We start from the raw sequence: 17698 nt of genomic DNA on the forward strand, positions 1-17698 counted from the left end.
GGACACAAGACCAGCTTGTCGCCGTGGTCAGCACTGCACAGGCCCACAGGGAGCCCTGCGTGCCACACGCCGCAAGACCCAAAGTCCCATTGCAAGAGTATTCACGTGACCGTCTCACACGTGTGGCTGAGTGCAGCTGGTAACAGGCAAAGCTAGGGTTCAAACCCCGCCCCGTTTAACCTTAAAGGCAGGGCCTTTCCCGCCTCGGCCCTGGCCCTCCCGCACTCACCCGTGTCGGCGGGCAGCAGGCCGGGTGCTGGCTCTGGGGGCGCGCCAGGGGCAGGGGCTGCCCTACAGACGCGCATCTCCACGCTCCGGGGGCCCTGCTCCACCAGGCTGATCTCCACCCCGATGCCCAGCGTGGCAAACGTCTCCCGGAAGCAGGCGACCGCCCGCTCAGCCTCAGCCAGGGCCTCGAAACGGATGCAGACGCAGTGCTCGTCCTCTTGGTAGGTCTGCCAGTCGGCGGGCTCCGGCTCCACGGTGCCCTCGTCCGCGCTCAAGAAGAGCTCCTCGTCCGAGACCTCGGCCGGGCCTTTGGTGCGGAAGAGCCGGTGCAGCCGCCGGGCGGCCCTGCGGAAGGCGTCGTCCAGCTCACCTCCCGAGGAGCTCTCGGCCTCACTCTCTGTCCCACTGACCACTACGCAGGCGCTGTGGGCCACCTGCCCAAATCTGTTGGTCACCTGACAGGTGTAGCGGCCGGTGTCAGCATGGCCCAGGCCAGTGACCAGCAGAGAGCAGGTGCCGTCCGCCAGCTGGTCGATGTGGTGGTGCCGCCCGTCGGTCAGCTCCACGTCGTCCTTCAGCCACCGGGCCCGCACGTCCGCTTTGCTGGCCACCACGCACTCCAGATGTAAGGTGTCCCCAACCTGCGCCTCTGTGTCCCCAAAGGTGCGGGAGAACACAGGCCTCTCCTGCCGCTTCACCTCTTTCCGGACCTTGTAGCCCTTGAAGGCGGCTTGGATCTTCATGGCCGCCTCGTCCACACAGGGCCCATGCAGGTCTCCTGGCGGCAGCTGTGCTGCGGGTGGTTGCTGTGGCTGCTCCGGTGGCTTCACAGCGGGAACTGCTGGAGCCCCAACCTGCGGCACCAGGCCTGAAGTCACGGCAGGGTAGGAACCGAGGCCAGGAACGGGGACAGGACTGGTGCAGGGGCACCAGGGGGTTGGGCCCCGGCTTCCAGCCTCATTCCAATATGCCATCCCATCTGCCCCCCCAGTGGCAATCCCACTAGTGCCTCCCAGGGCAGGTGCCTGCTGGCTTGTGTTGCTGCCAGACAGCCAGCCCGCCCCCTTGAAGTCACTGCACACACACAGGGTCACGAGGCAGCACAAGCCAGCAGCAGGCCCTCAGAAAAAGCTGCAGCAGGCAGGTGGGTGTGTGGGCGAATGGGGAATGTGTGAGGGGTAAGTGGCTGAGCAATGGGTGAGTGCACGGATGGTCGCTGAACAGCTAGACAGGCACATGGATGGACAGGTGATGGAGATGGGGAGGCAAGCAGACCAATGGATAAACAGACAAACAGACATAGAAATTGCAGGTGAATAGACAGACGCAGAACGCAGCTCAACGGTGGGCGGGTGGATAGCAGATGGTGGATGGTGGGCAGTGGGTGGATGGTGAGCAGTGGGTGGAGGATGTGGGCAGTGGGTAGAGGATGTGGGCAGTGAGTGGTGGATGGTGGGCAGTGGGTGGTGGATGGTGGGCAGAGGGTGGAGGATGTGGGCAGTGGGTGGAGGATGTGGGAAGTGGGTGGTGGATGGTGGGCAGTGGGTAGAGGATGTGGGCAGTGAGTGGTGGATGGTGGGCAGTGGGTGGTGGATGTGGGCAGTGGGTGGAGGATGTGGGCAGTGGGTGGAGGATGTGGACAGTGGGTGGAGGATGTGGGCAGTGGGTAGAGGATGTGGGCAGTGAGTGGTGGATGGTGGGCAGTGGGTGGTGGATGTGGGCAGTGGGTGGAGGATGTGGGCAGTGGGTGGAGGATGTGGGAAGTGGGTGGTGGATGGTGGGCAGTGGGTGGTGGATGGTGGGCAGTGGGTGGAGGATGTGGGCAGTGGGTGGAGGATATGGGCAGTGGGTGGTGGATGGTGGGCAGTGGGTGGAGGATGTGGGTAGTGGGTGGAGGATGTGGGCAATAGGTGGATATGGGCAGTGGATGGTGGGCAGTGGGTGGTGGATGTGGGCAATGGGTGGTGGATGGTGGGCAGTGGGTGGAGGATGTGGGCAGTGGGTGGTGGATGGTGGACAGTGGGTGGAGGATGTGGGCAGTGGGTGGTGGATGGTGGGCAGTGGGTGGTGGATGGTGGGCAGTGGGTGGAGGATGTGGGCAGTGGGTGGAGGATGTGGGCAGAGGGTGGAGGATGTGGGAAGTGGGTGGTGGATGGTGGGCAGTGGGTGGTGGATGTGGGCAGTGGGTGGTGGATGGTGGGCAGTGGGTGGTGGATGGTGGGCAGTGGGTGGTGGATATGGGCAGTGGGTGGTGGATGGTAGACAGTGGGTGGAGGATGTGGGCAGTGGGTGGAGGATATGGGCAGTGGATGGTGGGCAGTGGGTGGTGGATGGTGGGCAGTGGGTGGAGGATGTGGGCAGTGGGTGGTGGATGGTGGGCAGTGGGTGGAGGATGTGGGCAGTGGGTGGTGGATGGTGGGCAGTGGGTGGAGGATGTGGGCAGTGGGTGGTGGATGGTGGGCAGTGGGTGGAGGATGTGGGCAGTGGGTGGTGGATGGTGGGCAGTGGGTGGAGGATGTGAGCAGTGGGTGGAGGATGTGGGCAGTGGGTGGAGGATGTGGACAGTGGGCAGTGGGTGGAGGATGTGGGCAGTGGGTGGTGGATGGTGGACAGTGGGTGGAGGATGTGGGCAGTGGGTGGTGGATGTGGGCAGTGGGTGGAGGATATGGGCAGTGGATGGTGGGCAGTGGGTGGTGGATGGTGGGCAGTGGGTGGAGGATGTGGGCAGTGGGTGGTGGATGGTGGGCAGTGGGTGGAGGATGTGGGCAGTGGGTGGTGGATGGTGGGCAGTGGGTGGTGGATGGTGGGCAGTGGGTGGAGGATGTGAGCAGTGGGTGGAGGATGTGGGCAGTGGGTGGAGGATGTGGGCAGTGGGTGGTGGATGGTGGGCAGTGGGTGGAGGATGTGGGCAGTGGGTGGTAGATGGTGGGCAGTGGGTGGTGGATGGTGGGCAGTGGGTGGAGGATGTGAGCAGTGGGTGGAGGATGTGGGCAGTGGGTGGAGGATGTGGGAAGTGGGTGGTGGATGTGGGCAGTGGGTGGTGGATGGTGGGCAGTGGGTGGAGGATGTGAGCAGTGGGTGGAGGATGTGGGCAGTGGGTGGAGGATGTGGGCAGTGGATGGTGGGCAGTGGGTGGAGGATGTGGGCAGTGGGTGGTGGATGGTGGGCAGTGGGTGGTGGATGGTGGGCAGTGGGTGGAGGATGTGGGCAGTGGGTGGTGGATGGTGGGCAGTGGGTGGTGGATGGTGGGCAGTGGGTGGAAGATGTGGGCAGTGGGTGGTGGATGGTGGGCAGTGGGTGGAGGATGTGAGCAGTGGGTGGTGGATGTGGGCAGTGGGTGGAGGATATGGGCAGTGGATGGTGGGCAGTGGGTGGTGGATGGTGGGCAGTGGGTGGAGGATGTGGGCAGTGGGTGGTGGATGGTGGGCAGTGGGTGGAGGATGTGGGCAGTGGGTGGTGGATGGTGGGCTGTGGGTGGTGGATGGTGGGCAGTGGGTGGAGGATGTGAGCAGTGGGTGGAGGATGTGGGCAGTGGGTGGAGGATGTGGGCAGTGGGCAGTGGGTGGAGGATGTGGGCAGTGGGTGGTGGATGGTGGACAGTGGGTGGAGGATGTGGGCAGTGGGTGGTGGATGTGGGCAGTGGGTGGAGGATATGGGCAGTGGATGGTGGGCAGTGGGTGGTGGATGGTGGGCAGTGGGTGGAGGATGTGGGCAGTGGGTGGTGGATGGTGGGCAGTGGGTGGAGGATGTGGGCAGTGGGTGGTGGATGGTGGGCAGTGGGTGGTGGATGGTGGGCAGTGGGTGGAGGATGTGAGCAGTGGGTGGAGGATGTGGGCAGTGGGTGGAGGATGTGGGCAGTGGGTGGAGGATGTGGGCAGTGGATGGTGGGCAGTGGGTGGAGGATGTGGGCAGTGGGTGGAGGATGTGGGCAGTGGGTGGTGGATGGTGGGCAGTGGGTGGAGGATGTGGGCAGTGGGTGGTAGATGGTGGGCAGTGGGTGGTGGATGGTGGGCAGTGGGTGGAGGATGTGAGCAGTGGGTGGAGGATGTGGGCAGTGGGTGGAGGATGTGGGAAGTGGGTGGTGGATGTGGGCAGTGGGTGGTGGATGGTGGGCAGTGGGTGGAGGATGTGGGCAGTGGGTGGTGGATGGTGGGCAGTGGGTGGAAGATGTGGGCAGTGGGTGGTGGATGGTGGGTAGTGGGTGGTGGATGGTGGGCAGTGGGTGGTGGATGGTGGGCAGTGGGTGGAAGATGTGGGCAGTGGGTGGTGGATGGTGGGCAGTGGGTGGTGGATGGTGGGCAGTGGGTGGTGGATGTGGGCAGTGGGTGGTGGATGGTGGGCAGTGGGTGGAAGATGTGGGCAGTGGGTGGTGGATGGTGGGCAGTGGGTGGTGGATGGTGGGCAGTGGGTGGAGGATGTGGGCAGTGGGTGGTGGATGGTGAGCAGTGGGTGGTGGATGGTGGGCAGTGGGTGGTGGATGGTGGGCAGTGGGTGGAGGATGTGGGCAGTGGGTGGTGGATGGTGGGCAGTGGGTGGTGGATGGTGGGCAGTGGGTGGAGGATGTGGGCAGTGGGTGGTGGATGGTGAGCAGTGGGTGGTGGATGGTGGGCAGTGGGTGGTGGATGGTGGGCAGTGGGTGGAGGATGTGGGCAGTGGGTGGTGGATGGTGGGCAGTGGGTGGTGGATGGTGGGCAGTGGGTGGAGGATGTGGGCAGTGGGTGGTGGATGTGGGCAGAGGGTGGAGGATGTGGGCAGTGGGTGGTGGATGGTGAGCAGTGGGTGGTGGATGGTGGGCAGTGGGTGGTGGATGGTGGGCAGTGGGTGGAGGATGTGGGCAGTGGGTGGTGGATGGTGGGCAGTGGGTGGTGGATGGTGGGCAGTGGGTGGTGGATGTGGGCAGTGGGTGGTGGATGTGGGCAGTGGGTGGAGGATGTGGGCAGTGGGTGGTGGATGGTGGATGGGGTGAGTGGATGGATGATGGAGAATTGTGGATGGTGGATGCGTGGGTGGGTTAGCAGGTGGAAGAACAGCAGACAGATGACAAGCAGACAGGCTGATGGTAAAGACCTGAGGTGCCCAGGCCTCTCCTCACAGGCCAAACAGAGGCTCACCTTGCTGGCCAGAGGCGAGACTCCCGGCCTCCCGGCCCTCTTGAGGTAGCTAACCAGGGAAGGGGTGCCTGCTCGGGACTCATCGTCCGAGCTGGTGTGCGAGAGGTCCGCCTCCCCGGTACGCGCCAGCTCATCGGCCGTGGAGTAGTCCTCGGAGAGGTCGGGGGCGGCCTCCTCTGCCTCCAGCCGCAGGTGCTGCACCCGGCTGTCCTCCTCCGGCAGCTCGCTGATGGAGTCCAGGGTGGGCTCCCGGCTCATGCGACGCTTCCGGGCCAGGGCCTCCCACAGCAGGTGCAGGTCGCCCTCCTGGGCCGCCTCAGGGGGCAGGCTGGGTTGTGCAGGGGCCTCAGCCCCAGAGTCCTGAGCCAGCACCACTGGGGAGGGCAGAGACCGCGGAGTGAGCCGGAGCAGGGCAGCAGCTCCAGGCCCAGCCAGGCTGCTGAGTGGTGAGAGGCCTGGGCTGCGGCCTTGCTGAACTCCGCCCCCACCTGCACCAGGCACAGCCCACACCTCGACCTTTACCAGGTCTCAGAGGCTCTGGGCCTCGGACCCCAACACCACACACACAGGGCCTATGTGTCTGTCCTGCACAGGACCCGTGACCTCCAGGGCTGGCCCTGCCCCTTAGGAAAGAGGCCTAGGTCCATGGGGCAATGGTGCAGGCTCACAGGGTGTGCAGGGGAGGGGATGACGGTGCAGCCTCACAGGGGAGGGGGTGACGATGCAGCCTCACAGGGTGTGCAGGGGAGGGGGTGACGGTGCAGCCTCACAGGGTGTGCAGGGGAGGGGGTGACGGTGCAGCCTCACAGGGTGTGCAGGGGAGGGGGTGACAGTGCAGCCTCACAGGGGAGGGGGTGACGGTGCAGCCTCACAGGGTGTGCAGGGGAGGGGGTGACGGTGCAGCCTCACAGGGGAGGGGGTAACGGTGCAGCCTCACAGGGTGTGCAGGGGACAGGGGTGACGGTGCAGCCTCACAGGGTGTGCAGGGGACGGGGTGACGGTGCAGCCTCACAGGGTGTGCAGGGGAGGGGGTGACAGTGCAGCCTCACAGGGGAGGGGGTGACGGTGCAGCCTCACAGGGTGTGCAGGGGAGGGGGTGATGGTGCAGCCTCACAGGGGAGGGGGTAACGGTGCAGCCTCACAGGGTGTGCAGGGGACAGGGGTGACGGTGCAGCCTCACAGGGTGTGCAGGGGAGGGGGTGATGGTGCAGCCTCACAGGGTGTGCAGGGGAGGGGGGTGACGGTGCAGCCTCACAGGGGAGGGGGTGACGGTGCAGCCTCACAGGGTGTGCAGGGGACGGGGTGACGGTGCAGCCTCACAGGGTGTGCAGGGGAGGGGGTGACTGTAGCCTCACAGGGTGTGCAGGGGACGGGGTGACGGTGCAGCCTCACAGGGGAGGGGGTGACGGTGCAGCCTCACAGGGGAGGGGGTGACGGTGCAGCCTCACAGGGTGTGCAGGGGACGGGGTGACGGTGCAGCCTCACAGGGTGTGCAGGGGACGGGGTGATGGTGCAGCCTCACAGGGTGTGCAGGGGACGGGGTGACGGTGCAGCCTCACAGGGTGTGCAGGGGACAGGGGTGACGGTGCAGCCTCACAGGGTGTGCAGGGGAGGGGGTGACTGTAGCCTCACAGGATGTGAGGGGAGGGGCTCAGGTCGGCCCAGGGTGCAGACGGAGCCGAGTACACTGAGTCCCCAGGCTCTGGGCTCAGGACAGAAAGCTGAGGAGGAAGAGGCCTCCCGCCCGAGGACCCAGGAGGCCAGCAGACCTACCCTGGAAGGCAGCAGCTGTTGGGGGGCTGGGGCCATGGGCAGGGCTGCAGCGGTACTCCCCCTGGTCCTCGGCCCTGAAGTCCCTGATCACCAGCATCTGCCGCCCACTTCGGGAGACCACCTCAAAGTGCCCATCGGGCTGGATGCGCTCCGAGCCTCTGTGCCACACCACCTCGCCAGCCTCCACTGCCGTCTCCAGCTCCAGGCAGACATCCTGGCCGACAGCCACCTGGCGGCTCTCAGGAGCCGGGGGACGCACGGGCTCTGGCTCTGCTGGGCACCCGGTTCCGACAGAAGACAGGCCACGTCAGGGAGCGGCCCAGGGTCACCCCAGGCTCCAGCACTGCCCCCCACCAAGGGACAGCCTCAAGAGCAGTAACTCACCCAGACAGACGGTCTGGGGCAGGTGCACGGGCTCCCCTGTGCCCGCCGGACCCACAGCAGCCACGCGGAAGCGGTAGGCCTCCCCAGGACGCAGGCCATCCACCACGCACTCGGGCCCAGGCACCAGCTCATGGCACAAGCGCCACTGGCCAGTGGCTCCCTGCTTCATCTCTACACGGTAGCCACAGAGACCAGCACCACCATCGCTTGTGGGAGCTGCCCAGGACAGCGTCACAGAGTGACCACTGCGCCCCACCACCTCCGCGTCCTCAGGGGGGTCAGGGAGGCCTGCAGGGAAGAAGAGTCCGTCAGCACCAGGACCCCCAGTCCGTGTGCCCCTGGGCCAAGGTAAGCTGCCAGAGCCCCTGACGGCCTAGGGGACACAGCCCTGCTCTTCCCTGCCCCAGGGCTGGGCTTGGATCTGTACCGGCAGAGAGAAGGGGGCACATGGAGGGAGCGTCCAGGGTGATGGATTCACACAGGCAGAGCCACCTAAGGTATGGGGGACACCGTGGACTTGGGGCCGAGCAGATCCACACAGGGGCATGGCCACGCATGCCCCGATCCCAGCTGGGGCTCCGCCAGCAGCTTACCCAGCACAGTGAGCCGCGCAGAGGCCAGGGCATCGCGGGCGGCAAAGGTGACCTCCCCAGCATGGTGTGGCTGGGCGTGGCGCAGCAGCAGGGCGTGGTGGCTGCCATCTACAGTGACCATCCAGTCGGGGTCATCCGGCTGCACAGCAGCCCCGTTGACGTACCAGCTCGCCTCGCTCACGGGCACGGCCTCGCTGAGCGTGCAGCTGAAGCGGGCCTGCGCCCCGGCCAGCACCGCCAAGTCCCGCGGGGCCTCCAGGATCTCCAGGCGCCAGCCTGCAGGGTGGGGCAGGGGAGGGCGGGGTTTGAGTGTGGGGGTGGGGCTGGGAGCAGGCGGGGCATGAGTTCGGATTGGCAGGGCATGAGTACAAGCAAGGAGCAGGGCGTGAGTGTGGGGCGGGGCGATGGGCGGGGGTGGGGGCGGAGTGTGAGTGCAGGGGCGGGTTTGGGGGTAGGGCAGGGCGTGAGCACAGGGACAGTACTAGGGGCGGGGCATGAGTGCAAGGGTGGGGTGAGGGCTCCAGGAGGGGCCCAGCGGTCACCTCTGACAGTGAGGAACGCAGAGGTCACCACGTCCCCGGCCAGGAAGGTCACCCGGCAGCTGTCCTGAGGCCGCAGGTTCTTGAGCAGCAGCAGGTGCCGCAGGCCGTTCTCGAAGTAGACCACTTCGGCGCGTTCCGAGCTATGCACCGGCTCATCGTCCAGCAGCCAGGTCTGGGCAGCCACCTCGGGCCGGGACAGCTGGCACTCGAACAGCGCCTCGCCACCCTCGGGGGCCTCCACGTTCTCCAGGCCCCGCACCACTGTGTTCCTGGCTGTGGAGAGGGGGCGGCTCAGGGCGCGCTGGCGCCTGCAGGGCTCCCAAGCTCCGTCCACTGGACGACAGCGCAGAAGACGCCCCCAGCGGCTGCATGGTGGACAGTGTCCCAGCAGAGCCTCCCCTGAGCGCCTTGAGCACCCAGCCTGACCCACCCCGTGGGGCCCTGTATCAGCCTCTGGCTCCTGACCCCTGAGGAGCAACAGCCCCATCACAGGTGATGGGAGCCCACCCACTGCCGGCCCCCCAGGAACAGGGCTGCCAGGATGCTCTGCTCGCCTCACAGGCCACAGCCCCTCCCTGGCTTGCTGTCTCAAGTCCACCTGCACCAGCCCAGTGATTGGCCACGTGCTTCTCCTGGAAGCCACCTCCCCGGCCTGTCCCCACCGGCCGCCGCTGCCCGCCAGGCGGCCTCACCTTGCACTTGAAGCAGGGCCACCACACGGGTGCCCGCGGCCTCACAAGAATAGATGCCACTGTCACAGGGCAAGGCCGGCCTGAAGGTCAGCCTGGCCACCGTCCAGTCCTGCTCTATGACGACACGGTGCCCATCCGCGCACACCTCCCGCGCGTCCATCTTCCACGTGGCCTGCACGGGCCGCGAGTACTGGCAGAGGAGTTCGGCCGAGCCACCCTCCTCCACCACCAGGTCCTGCATGGCACTGACCACCTCCACCGCAGGATCTGCCAACGCCGGACACGCATCAGCTGTGGGCACGGCCACCAAGCCCACCCCCCCACCGTCGGCAATAGCGGCTGCAGTGGCTACAAGCATAGCAGTGGTTGCCCGGCACCCCGGGGCCCTCGCACACAGCACTCTCTGCCTTGGTGTCTGTCCAGGCTGGGGGACCCCTGGTAGCCTGTGCCCACCCCACTGGCCATACCAGGAACACATACATACACCCCTCCCTGCTTGAGAGCCACCCAGGGAAATCCTCCTTGGCAAACGACTGCCGCCCTGGGACCTGATCGAGGCTTCCACGTTTTCTGAGTGTGCAGGAGAAGCCCTACGCAGGGGCAAAGCCACGAGGAGGGTGGGCAGGTGCTCGCAGCTCCTGTCCCAGCCCACAGGGCGGGATGGCTTCTCCAGGCACACAGGAAAGCCCACTCCTACCGCAAGTGATGGAGGGAGCCCTGCACAGCAGGAGGACACGGAGTCAGCCTGCAGCTGACCTGCTTGGAGACAGACAGGAGCTCGCCGGCCAAACCCCTGCTGACGCCCTAGCTGACGGGCGCCATAAGTGGCACCCAGGCCGGGAGCCTCTGGGAAGCATGCGGGGGCAGCACAGGCAGAGGCACGAGCGTGGGGCGTCCCCGCCAGCCAATACCTTTGACCAACAACTTGGCTGTGGAGACCAGGGGCCCCGCACGGAAGGTGACGGTGCCCGAGTCGGCCACCCCCAGGTCTGACAGCGTGAGGGAGTGACAGGTCCCATCATGCACAGCGATGGTGCTCTGGGGGCTGTCCTGCAGCAGGGTGCCATCCAGCCACCAGCGGGCATCTGGCCCACCCGCACGAGACACCTCGCAGGAGAACGTGGCCACCTCCCCCGCGAAGACATCCACGTTCTGCAGGCCACGCACCAGGCGCAGCTCAGCCTCTGTGGGAGAGGGCAGGAAGGAGGGTGGCTGGGCACTCTGGGGGCTGCTGATACAGGGGCCACCCTGGAAGCTACCAATATGGAGGCCATTGATATAGGGGCCACCCTAGGATCTGCCAATACAGGGACCACGAATGTGGGGGCCACTGATATGGGGCCAGCCTGGGATCTACCAATATGGGGACTACTGATATGGGAGCATGGTACAAAAACAGACCTGGCTTTGTTCCTGGCGCCACAGCCCTCCCCCAAACCCCCAAATACTAGCAGTGCCTTGGATGGCACCTGCATTCGTGCTGCGGAGGTGGTGGTCTGGTCAGCACAAAGACCAAGTGATTAGAGACTGCAGCCCAAGGGGAGAGGGGAGGCTGGACACAAAGCTCTGGAGAGATCAAGAGCAAGGAGCCACGAGGGCAGCTGGGCCGGCAACGCGGAGGTGCTGGGGGCACACGTGGAGAAGGCACGGAGCCTTCCCCGTGGGACTGAGCTTGGCCCCTGGAATCTGACTCCGGCACCAGCCGTCTCTGCAGGCAGTTGCTGGGGCTGTGGGGACACCTCACCCTCTGGTCACACGGGGCCCTGCAATGGGAGGGCATGGTGGTCGTGCTCTGCGTGTCAGCATGGATGTGTCACAACAGGCCGGCTGCAGCCAAGCAGCAGCCCCAGACCAGCAGAGCTCACCTGGTCACAGAACTCAGGGGCCCCTGCAGCGAGGCCTGGGAAAGGGGCTCAGCCCTGTGCCCCACGCACCCCTCAGAGCACAGCTGGAAGCCACTGACAGGCACCTGCACTGTGCTCAGAAGTGGATAAACCCAAGCCTGTGGTGGGTGCCTCATCTGACCCAGAGGGGGACAGGAAGAGAGGCCGAGGCTCTCTAAGCGTGGGGGTCAGCTTCAAAAGTGAGGCTCCATCCCTGAGGGTATGAAATTGACCCCGCTCCTGTTACCACAAGGTGCTGTGTCCAGGTGGCCCCTGGAGGCCTCAGGTCGGGGGCTCCAGGACCCTAAAGCTGAGTGGTAGCGGCTCCCTGCCCATCACACAGGGGCCAACGCACAGCTGTGGCTTCTGCCTGCTCTGTGCTCTCAGCTCAGTCCCCCGTGGACACTCAGGACAGGCACAGCAGATGGGGGCTGACAGCACTCCTGCAACACCACTGCACATACAGCCAGAGAAGGCAGACCAGCAGCTTCCAGCCCCTGCTCTGCTGCTGGGGCCCAGGTAAGGGGAACCCCATCCTGGGCACCTCCACAGTTGGCAGACTTGAGATGCCTCCATCTCATGAGGCAGGTAGGAATTCCATGCTGAGACCAGCAGGATAGAGGTGCCCACCTCAACAGGCTCCCTACTGGGAGCCTCTTCACACACCCTCAAGGGCACCATCAGTACCTGGTACCAGTCCCCAAAGTGCGCAACTGCCCACGATGCTCCACCAGCTCCTCTCACCTCCGGCACCACTGCCTGCCCACGTGAGCCCACCACTCCACCTGCCTGGACACCCATTCACACACCCATGTCCGGGGCCTCCCCCAAGACCACCGCCAGGCCGCCCATCCAGGCTGGGGATGCCTGGCCTAGTGAGGGCCAAGGCACAGCCCATGTGTCCACACCACTCACACAGGTGTGCATCCTATGGATACATCAAGTTCTTCCTGCTATGCCATGGTTTGGGACACCAATGAGACTCCCTTTTGTCACCCAACTAGAGGGCGTGGGTACTTGGTCCCACAGGCTACAGAACTGGCCACATCTGTCTACCCCTAAAGTCTCAGGGGAGAGGGCCTGGGATCCAGAACACACTCTGTCTCCACGTCCAGCTCCCCAAAAAGGGTGGGAACTCACAAGAACACAGCTACATGGGCCCATGCTGGAGTCTGGCATCTGACTGAGTAGGAACTTAGGGTCAATGTTGAATGAGTGGGTGGTGCATGCTAGATGCTAGATGGATGATGGATGGATGGATGACAGATGGCAAATGAGAGGACAGACTGATGAATGCATGGATAGATAGTGACTAGGTTAATGGATGGATAAATGGGTAGGTAGTGAATAGGTTAGCGGGTAAATAGACCAATAATTGATGGATGGCGAACGGATGGATGGATGGAGAATGACGGGTAAGTAGTGGACAGGTTAGTGGGCGGATGGACAGATGGATGATTATAGGTGGCAGATGGATGGATGGATGGGTGGTGGATAGGTTAGTGTACTGATGGCAGATGGACGGGTGGACAGAGAATGGATGGATGGGTTAATGGACGGATGACTGATGGGTGGCAGATGGATGGATGGGTGGAGAATGGATGGATAGGTGATAGGTTAATGGGCAGACAGACAGATGGCTGACTGACAGGTGGCAGATGGATGGGTGGAGGATGGATGGATGGGTGATAGGTTAATGGGCAGACAGACAGATGGCTGACTGACAGGTGGCAGATGGATGGAGGGATGGCGGATGGATGGATGGGTGATAGGTTAATGGGTGGACAGATGGATGATTGATGGGTGGCAGATAGATAAAGGATGGATGGATGGGTGGAGGACAAATGGATGGCTGACACGTGGCAGAAGAATGGATGGGTGGTGGATAGATTAATGGATGGATGCACAGATGGGTGATTGACATATGATGGATAGAGAACGGGTGGATGGGTGGTGGACAGGTTAATGGGTGGACAGATAGATGACTGACATGTGGTGGATGGATGGATGGATGGATGGATGGAGGACAGGTTAATGGGTGGACTGACAGATGAGTGACAGGTGGCGGATGGATGGGTGGAGAATGGATGGATAGGTGATAGGTTAATGGGCAGACAGATGGCTGACTGACAGGTGGCAGATGAATAGACAGGTGGAGAGTGGGTAGTGAGTGAACAGATACTAGAAGGATGGAGGAGAGATGGTGAAGTCAGGAAGACCCAGGCCCATGGACAACTGAGCTCCCCTGCTCCCCCTGCAGCCAGTTCCACCCTGGACAGAAGCCCCTCATATAGCCAAGAGTTTGCCATGAGGCCCTCCCCACTCCCAGAGGCCTCTCATCCACGGCAGTAGTGACCACGGGCTGGAGGACTGGCCGCCAAGGTGAGATCACTGCTACCATCGCGGGTCTCTGCCCCTGTCCTCTGTGGTGGCCAGTGTGGCACCAGGAAACAGGCAGAGGCGTGTTGCATGGGAAGGTGCTGCCCACCTGTGACCTTCAGCTGGGCCTCGGAGCTGCAGGAGCCCATGTGGAAACTGACGGTCCCGGCATCCTCAGCAGTCACCTGGGGAGCAGGGAGGGAGAGGCTCAGGCAGGCAGCCCCTCCTGCCCGGGGTGGAGGACTCCACATCTCGCCAGCCTTGCAGGATGAGACTCCGCTCCCCCCACCCCCAGTGCAGGAGCTCCCGGAGCCGTACCTTGTGCAGGGTGAGCAAGTGCAGCGTCCCCTGCTCCACAGTGATGTCGTTCATCTCATTGGCCTGCAGGGGCACCCCTCCCAAAGACCAACGGGCCTCCTGGCCTGAGGCCCTGGACAGCCGGCATTGGAAGTGGGCATCCTGGCCCTCACTGAGCTGCACATCCCGCAGGGGCTCCAGGATGGTCACCTCAGGGGCTGGACACAGGGCAGCATGGCGTCAGCCTCTGCACCTGGGACGCCCCTCTCCAGTTCAGCCCAGCCCCATACCCGCAGGGTTCCGCCCGTTTTCCCACCCTAATTTCTGAAGACAGCACACTCGGGGTCCTGCTCCAGCTCCAGCTCCAGGCAGAGGCCATGGTCAGAGCCGAGGGTGGGCCACAGTCCGGTCTGCAGTGATCCCCCCATGGGGACCCAACCCCAGTGCTGTGTGAGCCTCTGGGAAGCCCACCAGCCTGACCCAGCCCCTCAGTCCAGGGCTGCTCTGCTCTCGAGACTGCTGGCTCCGGCCCACTTGCCTGCCAGTTCCCAGGCCCAAAGGCAGCCACCATCAGGTCTCTGGCCCCACCAAGGCCCGGCCCCGGCCCTTCTCCCCTGAGCGTGAGCAGGGAGCCTTCCTGGAGCCCCTACCTCGGACGGTGAGCCGGGCAGAGGACGTGTGGCCACCCACGTGGAAGGAGACGGTGCCAGCGTCCTCAGGGGTCACAGCCCGTAGCTGCAGCACGTGGGTGCGGTCGCCCCTCACGGTCAGCTCCGTCACCTCATTGTTCTGCAGCAGCAGGCCCTGGAGACGCCACTGCACATCCGCCCCCGCCCGCGACAGCTCACAGCTGAACTCCACATCCTCGTCAGCTTGCACCTCAGCATCGGCCAGCCCACGCACGATGGTCACCTCGGGCTCTGGGGGAGGGGGGGGTCTCCTTTACCTGCCAGGTCAAAGAACCCTGGCCAAGCCCCGGCCACCCTCGGGCTCTCCGTAACCTCTCCCCCCAACCTGGTGTCTGTCACCAGGTGTGGGCTGCAGGCACCTGTGTCTCCACAGGCAAGGGGACAGCTCTGGCCGAGTGGAGGGGCTGCAGATAGTGGATGCCCTGTCCCCCAATGCCGTGGTCAGCCCCACCCTGGCCAGGGCACCAGGGAGGCAAGGCCCCCAGGAGGATCAGGCAGGTGGCCTTCAGAGGTGGCAAGCCCCCTCCCCCACCCCAGAGCAGGCTGGAGGCCATGCAGGAGGGGACCTCAGCTGCCCTGGCCCAGCCACACGGACCCCATGGGGGTGTCCAGACACCAGGCGTGGCAGTGAGGTCTGGCTGCTCACCTCTGACCCTGAGGGAAGCCGTGGTTTTCTGGCCGCCCACGGTGCAGGTGTACTCGCCCGTGTCCTTGGCCTCCAACCCGCGGATGCGCAGCTCACAGGCGGCCCCGCGGTGCAGCATCTCGTACTTGGGGCCCCCACGCAGCTCCTCGCCCTCCTTGAGCCACTGCACGGGTCCCTCCTCGACCTCACTCAGTCGGCAGCACAGCCGGGCCTCACCGCCCACCTCTGCCTCCACATTCTGCAGCCGGGTCTTGAACTTGGATCTGGGGGCTGCGGGGCCAGGGTGGGAGATGGTTAGAGCTGGGCGGTGCCCCCAGCCCCCTGCTCCCACTTGAGCAAGGATCCCACCTGCTCCACAAGGGGCAACTGTGGGCGGCTCACCATGGACCACGAGGCTGGCGGTGCTGCTGGAGACCCCAGCATCGCATGTGTAGTCGCCTGCGTCCTCCTGCTCGGCACCACGCACCAGCAGCTCGGCGGCCGTGCCCGCCTGCACCATCTGGTACTTGGCGCAGGGGAAGAGCTGCAGCGAGCCCTTGCGCCACTCCACGCTGGCACCAGCCCGGCTCAGTTCACAGCGCAGGTGTGCCGTGGCTCCCTCTTCCACCTCCTGGGCCTGCAATTCCTGCAGGAACCGCACAGGTGCAGCTGTGGGGAGGAGGGGGTGAGGTCAGGTCCAGAGTCCTACAGAGAGCCAGCAACAGGGCCGCCGCACCTGGCTGAGCCAGGTCCCCTGCTGCCGATGCCCGCCCTGCACCCACCTGTGATGGTGAGCGTGGCGCTGGTGGCCTGGGAGCCGCAGGCGCAGGTATACTCGCCCGCGTCCTCCCGGCGCAGATCCCGCAGCAACAGCTCTGCCACGCAGCCCTGCCGCCTGGGCTCCCGGCGATCATCGGCCAGCAGCTCTAGGCCGCCCTTGCTCCAGACCACAGCAGCAGTGGGGGTGGACAGCTCGCACCGCAGGCTGGCTGTGGCACCTTCCTCCACCTGCAGGTGCTGCAGGGGCTCCTGGAACACCACCTGGGGGGCTGCAGTGCAGGGAGGCAAGGTCAGCTCTGAACCAAGGCCTCCCTGCCACTCCCTGGGGCCTTCTCAGAGCAGACGTGGTGGGTGGCAGGGTGTGGCTGGGCTCCAAGAACAGGAGAGCTGAGAGGCCACTCCAGGTCTGCCCAGGGTTGTTCTCCACTACAGGCCCCAGGGGAGGGTCAAGTCCTTCAAGCACAGGACTAGGGCCTGATCTCAGGCCAGACCCCAGACCAGGGCTGTGTCCCCACCCCCAGGTCATGTCCCAGTGGGGTGTGACAGGACTGTGGGCCTCTCGGCCACTCTGGAAACCAACCAGGAACAGGTGCACCACCCCAGGCTGGGCAAGCTCTGGGAGGGTGGCTGAGGGCTGCTGGCACTGGGGGTGGGGTCACAAATGGCACGATGACCAACGATGCAGGTCATCAGCTGGACACCAGCACCAGACAAGGGCAGCAGCAACAACAGGACAAGCACAGGGTTGGGGAAAACGGTGCGCAGCACAGAGGACACGAGCACAGGGGAGCAGGCAGTGTGGGCAGCACATGGGGAAGGCGGACCCTAGACAGGCCCAGGGGCCACACCCAGCCATTACCACTGACGGTGAGCGTGGCCGAGGTCTTCTCCTGCCCGCACACACACGAGTACTCTCCAGCATCTGCCACCTTCAGGTCATGGATCTTCAGCTCACACACGGCCCCCTCCTGCCTCAGGCTGTGTCTGTCCCCGTCTCTGAGGGTCTCAGACCCCTTCCTCCACTGCACACGGGCCGCCTTGCTCAGCTCACACCGCAGCGTGGCCGTGGACCCTTCTGTGGCCTCTTCATTCTTCAGTCCCTTCATGAACGTGGCAGGCAGGGCTGAGCAGGGTCAGACACACAAACACCATCACACACTGAGCACACGGAAGAGACAGCACAACACAGATAACAAAACCCAGTAGACACAGGCTGCATATTGATGGGCTGAGCACCGACTGTGAACTAAAAGTGCCCATGCCTAGCTCGTACTTGTCATATGGCAGGTGGGGTATACACCAAGGCCCACAGGATAGGATGGATGGAGAGAACACAGAGATGATGAGGGCCTAATGGTGGGGCAGACACCAAATGGGATCCATGTGGCTGTGTGTGGTCTTTACCCTTGACGGTGAGCGTGGCCGAGGTCTTCTCCTGCCCGCACACACACGAGTACTCTCCAGCATCTGCCACCTTCAGGTCATGGATCTTCAGCTCACACACGGCCCCCTCCTGCCTCAGGCTGTGTCTGTCCCCGTCTCTGAGGGTCTCAGACCCCTTCCTCCACTGCACACGGGCCGCCTTGCTCAGCTCACACCGCAGCGTGGCCGTGGACCCTTCTGTGGCCTCTTCGTTCCTCAGACCTTTCATGAACGTGGCAGGCAGGGCTGCAGAGAGTCAGACACCAACACCATCACTGAGAACATGGGAGAGACAGGACG

The 17698-nt window shown here is 64.3% G+C and overlaps 1 protein-coding gene across 1 annotated transcript in view; it reads right to left on the reverse strand.

Moving 5' to 3' along the window:
* Positions 1–17698, reverse strand: part of LOC133758139 (obscurin-like) — a 132339-nt gene that overhangs the window by 28050 nt on the left and 86591 nt on the right. The window contains exons 44-55 of the mRNA XM_062189359.1: positions 15979–16245; positions 15599–15865; positions 15218–15487; positions 14533–14802; positions 13904–14100; positions 13695–13770; positions 8632–8904; positions 8090–8365; positions 7497–7784; positions 7113–7385; positions 5340–5713; positions 230–1082 (exon numbers count right to left, since the gene is read on the reverse strand). Of these exons, the coding sequence (XP_062045343.1) occupies positions 230–1082; positions 5340–5713; positions 7113–7385; positions 7497–7784; positions 8090–8365; positions 8632–8904; positions 13695–13770; positions 13904–14100; positions 14533–14802; positions 15218–15487; positions 15599–15865; positions 15979–16245 (3684 nt within the window). The remainder of the gene's footprint in view (positions 1–229; positions 1083–5339; positions 5714–7112; positions 7386–7496; positions 7785–8089; positions 8366–8631; positions 8905–13694; positions 13771–13903; positions 14101–14532; positions 14803–15217; positions 15488–15598; positions 15866–15978; positions 16246–17698) is intronic.

The sequence above is a fragment of the Lepus europaeus genome, chromosome 4 (genome assembly GCF_033115175.1).
Source record: "Lepus europaeus isolate LE1 chromosome 4, mLepTim1.pri, whole genome shotgun sequence".
NCBI lineage: Eukaryota > Metazoa > Chordata > Mammalia > Lagomorpha > Leporidae > Lepus > Lepus europaeus.